The sequence below is a fragment of the Neoarius graeffei genome, chromosome 5 (genome assembly GCF_027579695.1).
Source record: "Neoarius graeffei isolate fNeoGra1 chromosome 5, fNeoGra1.pri, whole genome shotgun sequence".
Lineage (NCBI taxonomy): Eukaryota > Metazoa > Chordata > Actinopteri > Siluriformes > Ariidae > Neoarius > Neoarius graeffei.
The window spans coordinates 13,539,683-13,549,495 of NC_083573.1; the positions used below are offsets into that span (position 1 = coordinate 13,539,683).

General features: G+C 42.9%; 1 protein-coding gene across 1 annotated transcript; it reads left to right on the forward strand.

Moving 5' to 3' along the window:
- Positions 1-6,971: 6,971 nt before the first annotated feature.
- apoc2 (apolipoprotein C-II) lies at positions 6,972-9,133 on the forward strand. The gene is made up of 3 exons (XM_060920420.1): positions 6,972-7,020; positions 8,767-8,908; positions 9,037-9,133. Exons 1-3 carry the CDS (start codon positions 6,972-6,974, stop codon positions 9,131-9,133), a joined length of 288 nt encoding a protein of 95 aa, XP_060776403.1.
- The last annotated feature ends 680 nt before the right edge of the window (positions 9,134-9,813 follow it).

Sequence of the window (9,813 nt, forward strand, 5' to 3'; positions counted from 1 at the left end):
TCCCATCTCTGCTGTGGATCTTTGCAGCTCCTTCAGTGTTATCTTTGGCATGTTTATTGCATCTCTGATTAATGCCCTCCTTGCCTGATCTGTGAGTTTTGGTGGGCGGCCTTCTCGTCAGGTTTGTAGTGGTGCCATCTTCTTTCCATTTTGCTCTAATGGATTTAATGGTGCTCCATGGGATATTCAAAGTTTGGGATATTTTTATATCCCAAGTATACATGTGTATACTTCTCCACAACTTTGTCTCTGACATGTTTGGAGTGCGCCCTGTGATGACCTGGCGACTTGTCCAGGGTGTACCCCGCCTTTCGCCCGTAGTCAGCTGGGATAGGCTCCAGCTTGCCTGCGACCCTGTAGAAGGATAAAGCAGCTAGAGATGATGAGATGATGATGATGTTTGGAGTGTTTCTTGGTTTTCATGTTGCTTGCTTATTAGTGTTGCAGAGTCAGGGTCCTTCCAGAACAGGTTGATTTATACAGACATCATGTGACAGATCATGTGACACTTTAATTGCACACAGGTGGATCTTAATTAACTAATTATCTGACTTATTAAGTGAATTGGTTGGACCAGCTCTTATTTAGGGGCTTTATATGAAAGGGGTGAATACCTATGCACACTCCAGATTTTTTTTCATCTTAATTATTGCTTGTGTTACAAAAAAAAAATTGCACCTTTAAAGTGGTAGGCATGTTGTATAAATCAAATGGTGCTCACCCCCCAAAAAATCCATTTTAATTCCAGCTTATAATGTGACAAAACAGGACAAACACCAAGGGGGATGAGTACTTTTGCAAGACACTGTATTTCGGTTCCAGTTGGGAACCAACTTTTCAAGTTCCAAACCAATTTATTTTTGGTTGAAATGCTCTGAATGGTTCAAAATTTGGTGCATGAATAAGAACAGAACCCGTTCCCTGTTGGTGGAAAAGAGGTTTTAGTGACTCATTTATCTTTCATATCCTTAAATACTATATAATTTGTGTTTAATTGGCACAGTATAAAATTTATAGCTCAGTGAGCTTTCTGATTATGGTGTAGTTAAGTGAACTAAGCAAACAGCTAATACAACACAAATTATATTCTTGAACCAATTAGCTGCATATGGTGAATATAAAACTTTTAATTGATTATATAAGCTTTCTGTTTCTATTTCATTCAGGGTTATAGGCTCATCACCACAACTTAAAATTTTCTTGTGATGCACTGAACCTAAACATTTTAGTTACTGTTTAAGTTGAAGAAGTTTGAAATTTTCGACAATGTCATTAAGTTTAATCCAATGTAAATTGGACACAGTTTATGAACTCGTATAAAAAGGCATGTTAAATCCAGTAATGAAAATATGAACAGTGGATTTCATTATAAATATACAGTAAATATTCCTCTGTGCTAAACTGTGACAAAATATATCAATAATTACAAATTACACCTTACATGCTTTGAGTTTACTTTAAATTTGGAGATGTTATTACTACACTACTCAAAGACTTATTAATGACTGTACAGTACTTAAAGGTGCTGACTGCAAAATCATCTGAAATTTTTAAGGTATTTTTTTATTGTGCATGGCATTTTCCGATGTCTTGCAAGAACAATATCATGTGGATGAGATAAAATAATAATTATTATAATTAGTTCAATTTATATCGCACCTTTCTCACACAAAATTGGGAGGAGGGACCTTCACCTAGTAAGAACGACATTCAATATGTTCTCAACCTGCGCACAAAGCTCCACACCCTCACACACTTAACCCAGGAAAATTTATGGCAGGCAGAAGAACATCAAGCCCAGCTGTACAACAGGAGTGTGCACCTGAGAGTTCACCCCAGCAGACAAAGTACTCATGTTATTGCCCACATTGAGCTCTAAATTAGTAGCCAAGTGGCAAGGACCCTTCGAGGTCACACGGCGAATTGGGGACGTCAACTATGAGGTGAGGTGAATGGATAGGGGTGGGGCCCTGCAAATATACCACCTCAACCTATTAAAATGTTAGAATGAGGGGGTCCCTGTGGCATTGGCGTCAGTAGTTCCAGAGAAGGCAGAGCTGGGGCTGGAGGTAAAAATAACCAAAGCAACAACTCAAACCACTCCTGTCCCTTGTGGAGACCACCTCTCACCGGCCCAACTTACAGAGGTTGCCAAGTTGCAAGAGGAATTTTCCAACATGTTCTCACCCCTTCCTGGCCGCACCCACCTCATAGAACACCACATTGAAATGCCCCCAGGAGTGGTGGTGCATAGCCGCCCTTACCGCTTACCCAAACACAAAAAACGGTGGTTCGGAATGAACTCAAGGCCATGCTCAACATGAACATAATCAAGGAGTCACACAGTGATTGGAGCAGCCCAGTGGTCTTGGTACCCAAGACTGATGGGTCGGTCTGGTTCTGTGTAGACTATAGAAAAGTCAACGCAGTGTCTAAATTCTACGCATACCCAATACTTCGCATTGATGAGTTGCTTGATCAGTTAGGTGCTACTCACTTTTATTTGACACTGGATTTCATGAAGGGATATTGGCAGATCCCTTTGACTCCTCTATCCTGAGAGAAAACGGTCTTTTCCACATCATTTGGATTACACCAGTTAGTCACGCTTCCTTTTGGGTTATTTGGGGCTCCCGCTACATTCTAGAGGCTCATGGACAAGATCCTCCATTCCCACACTGCCTATGTGGCAGCGTACCTCAATGACATTATCGTGTACAGCAACGATTGGCCGCCGCACCTTGAACGCCTTAGGGCTGTCCTAGAGTCGGTGAGGTCTGCGGGTCTCACAGCTAACCTGAAAAAGTGTGCAATTGGGCAGGTGGAAGTACAGTATCTGGGTTTCCACTTGGGTCATGGGCAGGTGCGTCCCCAAATTGTCAAGACTACAGCGATTGCGGCCTGCCCAAGGCCCAAGACCAAAAAGGGGGTGAGACAGTTCCTGGGGCCAGCTGACTACTATCGTAGGTTCATACCTAATTATTCGGACGTCACCAGCCTGCTGACTGATCTCACTAAAAAGGGAGCACCAGATCCGGTCCAGTGGACGGAGCAGTGCCAACAGGTTTTCACTAAGGTAAAAGCTGCACTGTGTGGGGGGCCACTCTTACACTCCCCTGACTTCTTTCTCCCCTTTATTTTGCAAATGGACGCATCGGACAGAGGGCTGGGGGCCGTTTTGTCCCAGTAGGTGGAGGGCGTGGAACATCCTGTGCTGTACATCAGCTGCAAGCTCTTGATGCATGAAAGTAAGTACAGCACCATTGAAAAGGAGTGCCTGGCCATCAAGTAGGCAGTCCTCACTCTCCGATACTACCTGCTGGGCCACCCTTTCACCCTCTGGATGCCAATGCATGGATCACCTGTTGGTAACTCGCTTTCCAGCTGTTTAAATTTGAGGTGGTCCACAGGCTGGGGAAGCAGATGGTGGTGGTGGACTTCCTGTCCCATCGGGAGGGGGTCCACTGCAGGCCAGATGGCTCCCTGGACTGAGTTGGGCGGTGGGGGTATGTGACAGCAGGGGCATGGCCAAGCATCAGTTTGTAAATGGAGGGTGGGGCCATGGAAGATGAGTGGCAAAGTCAATGCACCTGGTATCGATTAATGTTGTGTGTGTGTGTTACAGTGACAGTGAAGGATAGAAAAGGAGGGAGAGAGCAGAGAGAAGAGATCTCCCCAGGCCAGAACACAACTGTGTGTGTGTGTGTGTGTATGTGTGTGTGTGTGTGTGTGTGTGTGTGTGCGCGCGCGCGCGTGTGTGCGTGTCTGTGTATGACTAAAACAAATGGTTAAAGCTGAAAAGCAACACAAGCACAGTCCAAAATAAAAGTGTGTGTGAACATCATCTCTTGCCTGCCGTGTTTCTGCACTCCACCCACATCAGGGACTTATTACACAAGATTTATCATTATATGTCTATGGCAGGCTTTTGCATTTCATCCATGGACACTGTCCAAATGAAAGACAAATTGCTACAGTATCACCCTTCTACCCCATGGCAGAGCATAGGCCATCAACAATTAGCTTCCATCGAACACAATTTTGGGCCATCTTCTCCAGTCTTTTCAGGTTATAGCCCTCTGCCACCATTTCTCTTCTCCATGTATGCCTTGGTCTTCCACAGCACCGTTTTCCCGATGGGTTCCATGCCAGTGCCTGTTTTGTGATATTTTCTTTTGGCTTTCATAGAGTATGGCTGATCCATAACCACTTCCTTCTGCTGATAATATTTTTAGCTGGTTCTTGGCCTATTCTCTCCAGTAGATTTTTGTTCTTGATGGTTTCCGGCCACCAAATTCTCAGAATCCTTCTAAGGCACTCGTGGACTTTCTTTAAGATGGTTCTTGAAGTCTGCTAAGTTTCAGATCCATAAAGTAAGACCAGATCCAGTTTTGACATTCATATTGAAAATTCGCAGTTTGGTCGATGTTGTTATGTCCCTAGACTTCCATATCTTCTACAAGATGTTAACTGCTGCTCTGGATTTTTTTTATTCTGGCTTTCACATCTTCATCTGTTCCTCTGTTAGTGCTAACAATGCTTCCCAGGTACATAAATGATAGAACATCTTCAATGGCTCCTTTCTCCAACATTATGGGATTGTTATTGGTGGTGTTCATTCTCATGGGCTTTGTTTTACCCTTGCTAACAGAAGGCCAAGCTTTGCTGCTGATTCCTCCATTTGGGTGATCTTATCTTGCATTTGATTGTAATTATGCACCAGTAAAGCAACATCATCGGCAAAGTCCAAATCCATCCATCCATCCATCCATCCATCCATCCATTTTCTTCCGCTTATCCAAAGTCAGGTCGTGGTTGCAGCAAGCTGTGCAGGGTATTCCAGGTGTCCCGCTTCCCATCAACACTTTCCACTTCCTCCTGGGGGATCCCAAGGTGCTCCCAGGCCAGATGAGATATATAAATCTCTCCAGCATGTTCTGGGTCTACCTCGAGGCCCCCTCCCAGTTGGACATGCCTGGAAAACCTCCAAAGGAAGGCGCCCAGGAGGCATCCTAATCAGATGCCCGAACCACCTCACCTGACTCCTTCGACATGAAGAAGCAGTGGCTCGACTCTGAGATATCTGAGCTCCTCACCTTATCTCTAAGGGTGAGCCCAGCCACCCTATGGAGAAAGCTCATTTCAGCCGCCTGTATTCACAAGCTCATCCTTTTGGTCACTACCCAAAATTCATGACCAGAGGTGAGGGTTGGAATGTAGATTGACTGGTAAATTGAAAGCTTTTCCTTCTGACTCAGCTCCCTCTTCACCACGATGGACGGGTACAACGCCCGCATTACTGCTGATGCTGCCCCAATCCGCCTGTCCATCTCACGCTCCATTTTGTCATCACTCGTGAACAAGACCCCGAGATACTTGAACTCCTTCACTTGGGGCAGCAACTCACTCCTAACCCGGAGGGAGCATGCCACCATTTTCCAGCAGAGAATCATGGCCTCAGACTTGGAGGTGCAAAGTCCAAATCATCCAACTGATGCCATCGTGTCCAGTGAATTCCATTTCTTCTTCCTTCTGTACTTTCTCTCATGATCCAGTCCACAGCTAGCAGAAACAAGAAGGGGGACAGCAAACAGCCTTGTCTCACACCTGTTTTTACTTCAAACTTGTCTTTTGCAAAAGCAAGCTTGATTTTTGTAAACGTGGAGCACAGAGGACGGCAGGACAGAGATCAGGTTTGTAAATTAAGGCTTTTATTGCCACACTTTTCAGTCTAACAATATGCTTCACACAGATGCACACACACAACCGGCATCTGGTTTCGGGATCAGCCCCTCTGCTCTCACTGTCCCTCCCTAAATAGGGCGCGGTCACTGGGAAGACACACACAAACACAGGTTAATTGCCATCAGGTGTAGTGATTCTGCCACTTACCTTCCCTGACTCCGCCCTCCTGTCACAGACCGGCGCTTGACCACGCCCCCACTGCCACAATTTTATTTTAATGTAACTAACATTCTTACAGTTTATCTTAGATTTTAAAAAATTCCCATATATTATAAAGTATGAACTTCAACAAAAAATGTAGCTGCTTGGTTTCAGGACTTTTTATTGATTCCTATAAATGAGGATATTGGAATGGTTAAACAACACTGGAAAAAAGCAGCTAAGAAAATCCAAAGTCCATGGTGATGAGGACAACAAAACCAGAGATTCAGTTTACACACACACACACACACACACACACACACACACACACACACACACACACAATATTGTGATAACCTTAAATAAACCTGAGATAAATAGGCTGACGTGTCCAAGGTGAAGTAGACTTAGGACCGAAATCGTGTGGTAGACTACTTGCTCAGTAAAAAGGTCCCATCCTCTTTCCCTCTCTCTCTTTCTCTCATAAACGAGAGAGAGAGAATTGCACTTTGGTCTCTGGATAGTCAACACATCTGTCCTCTTATATATAGATATATCAGATAGGCCAAGGTGCCTGACCTGCTGAACAGTGTTACGCGCTTCCTACTGAGGAGAGACAGTGAGTACATTCATCCTTATGCTCTTCATTCATTTCTGGGAATCACACAGAAGCATAAATAAATAAATAAAATAAATAAATAAATAAATAAATGTCAGCTTGTTCAGTCATAATGGGTTTAGGATCTTAGACGTAACTGAAGATTTACTAAAATATGCATATTCTGATATCATGTCCATTCTTTGAAATGTATGAGACTTAAATCTACTCTTGGATTAATATTTATGCTAAAATAATGGTGTATGCTAGGTCTTTATTCCTTTGCCTCCTTGATCTCATCTACATCTTCTCCTCTGATGCATTGTTAGAGAAATTAAATCTATCGATATGAGGACAGTATCCATTTCTAGTACACGATCTTGAGATGTTCACTGACCTCAAAAAAAAAAAATGCCTGAAAAGCAGTGAACTGTTGAGAAACTCATTCTGTACTGTCTTCATTTTCTCCTCAGGCTGAACAGTCAGCATGAACAAGCTGCTCGTTGTCACCGTGCTCATTGCAGTCTTTGCTTTGGGTATGTAATGATACACACATACAGTACACTTACATATATATAACCTAATCATTTATGAATCCCATGGATCACATTTAGATTGCACACATTATACACTCACCGGCCACTTTAATAGGAACTTGTTGTTGATTCTAAGATTCCTGTTCTTGGCTGGCAGGAGTGGAACCTAATGTGCTCTTCTGGTCTTGCATGTTGAGATGCTTTTCTGCTTGCCACAGTTGTAAAGAGTTGCTATGAGTTGCTATATCCTTCCTGGCAAAAAAGCTTGAACCAATCTGGCCAATTTCCTCTGACCTGTCTTATTCAAGGTAGACTGCCTTTCAGATTTTTCAAGTTTAGGTCGTAAAAAGAATTTTCCCTGACACCCAATTATTTTTGTTTAGTGGACCAAAAGCGACTGAATTCAAATCATAGACTTCCAATTTTATTCTTTTTTTTTAAACAGAACAATTAATGAATTTAGAGCCACGTGGCCCGAAATTCTCCGCTATTTTTACCTGCATCGCCATGACCCAATTCAAGATACTACATCATGCATCATTTGGTGGGCTTTCCCCGTTCATGCAAGACAATGTGAGATACAAATTTGAAACAGGAGAGAAAAATGGAGGATGCGAATGAAACATGAAAGAATGACTACAGTAACGGAAAGCGAGAAGAAAAGCTGTTATGTTAAACCTTTTAAACCTTTATTTGTCATATGCACACTTCAAGCACAGTGAAATTCATCCTCTGCATTTAACCCATCTGAAGCAGTGAACACGCGCACACACACCCAGAGCAGTGGACAGCCACACTAGAGCGCCCGGGGAGCAGTCAGGGGTTAGGTACCTGAAGGAAAGGAAATGCAGGACCAAACTAATAAATATCGGCAGTCAGCGAGCACCTTGGTGTAATCAACTATTCATTTAGTGACAGAATGATGCAACTGTCAGTGCACGGTCAAGGTAAACCTGTAGATGGCAGTAATGCAACACTGTGGATGCCAGCTGCCGTAAAACCCAAAAGAAGAAGAAGAAGAAGATAACCTGTGCATGTGCACACAGACTTCCTCTGTCTGCTTGACTGCATGAAGCGAGCAATTTCATGCGCATTATTTGCTCAGGATTCCCCTCAAATTAAATAACTTCCCAGCCACAGAATGGCCTGGTATTTTTGTTTTTGAGATATTGCAGAAATAAACATGTATCACAATGACCAAATTTCAGAGGGAACCAAATTTCACCAATTTTATGAAATCGAAAGGCTATATAGCTTTAACAAGGTGTTTTTTTCCACCCACAGAACTGTCACTCACTCAAAGTTTTTTGTTTTTTTGCACCATTCTGTGTGGAGACTGTTGTGTGTGAAAACCCCAGGAGATCAGCAGTTTCTGAAATACTCAAACCAGTCCATGGCTCAAACCAACACCCATGCCACAGTGAAAGTCACGCTTTGAGATCACAATTTTTCCCATTCTGATGTTTGAACATTGTGAACATTAACTGAAGCTCTTGATTTGTATCTGCATGATTTGATGGATTGTGCTGCTGTCAAGGGATTGGCTGATTAGAGAACTGCATAAAACAGCAGGTGGATGGATGGGTGTTCCGAATAAAGTGGCCAGTGAATGTAGCTTATAGAAAGAAGCAAAAGAAAGCTCTATGTTCTCAATGGCTATCATTTAAAACAAGGAACTGGAAATTCAGGCCATTCGCTATTCATTAGCCGTGAAATATGTGAAAAAAAAGTGATTTGTTATTGTAGGTGTGGAGAGCTTCCATGTGCGCAGACAGACTGACGAGGAGGAGGAAAGCGGACGAGTAGCCCAATTGATCGGCAAACTGAAGAACTATTATGATTACAGCGTGAAGACCATCAAGGATCTCGAGCTGGATCGGAAAGTTAAGTGGGTGAACGTGTACCATGATCACACTGCTTTTTTTTCTGCACATAATCTGATCAGTGCAATAGTGATAGCATTGCCTTCTTCTATAATAGTCATTCATTTCAGTACATTTTTGCACACTCTTTTAGGAACTTCTATGAAGAGACAAAAGGAGCTGTGCACACCTATGTAGACATCGTGCAGGATCAGTTTTACCACATGATCTACTCCTCGGAGAGTGCTTAAGCTCCTTATCTCATAAATCCTTTTTCGAACTTTGGTCCTCAGTCATGAAAAGCTGGAGCCCCATGACACAACCTGAAACAGCTACAAGGAGTACAACACTCATCTTACTGCGGCATAAAGACGAGATGTGTTCCTTCCTGGATGTCATCACACCACACCAATGCATCCTGAGCAAAGGTCACAGCAAGCGCTAAATATGGTGTAAAAAAAAAAAGAATACATCGTTTCAACAGTGGTGATTCAATCCTTGTGATTTGTTGACTACCTCTCAGGCGCACTTTTAGAGAAAACAAACAAAGAAAAAACAAGCAAAGAGAATATCAATTGATCCAGGACTGCAAATGGTAAAAGACCTTTAATAGCTTCTTGTCTTATGTCATGTCAAAAATGTAATTATGCAATAAAACCAAACATTTGTACAAAGTCCAAGAAAAGAGAGTCAGTTTTATTGCTGAACATCTCTCTCATCTCATTATCTCTAGCTGCTTTATCCTGTTCTACAGGGTCGCAGGCAAGCTGGAGCCTATCCCAGCTGACTACGGGCAAAAGGCGGGGTACACCCTGGACAAGTTGCCAGATCATCACAGGGCTGATACATAGACACAGACAACCATTCACACTCACATTCACACCTACGGTCAATTTAGAGTCACCAGTTAACCTAACCTGCATGTCTTTGG

What these genes read in the sequence shown, in the direction of transcription:
- apoc2 (XM_060920420.1), top strand. Translation starts at nt 6,972, where the DNA reads ATGAACAAGCTGCTCGTTGTCACCGTGCTCATTGCAGTCTTTGCTTTG. An exon ending in CATTGCAGTCTTTGCTTTGG is followed by an intron (nt 7,021 to 8,766) that starts GTATGTAATGAT and finishes TTGTTATTGTAG; the next exon opens with GTGTGGAGAGCTTCCATGTG. An exon ending in GAGCTGGATCGGAAAGTTAA is followed by an intron (nt 8,909 to 9,036) that starts GTGGGTGAACGT and finishes ACACTCTTTTAG; the next exon opens with GAACTTCTATGAAGAGACAA.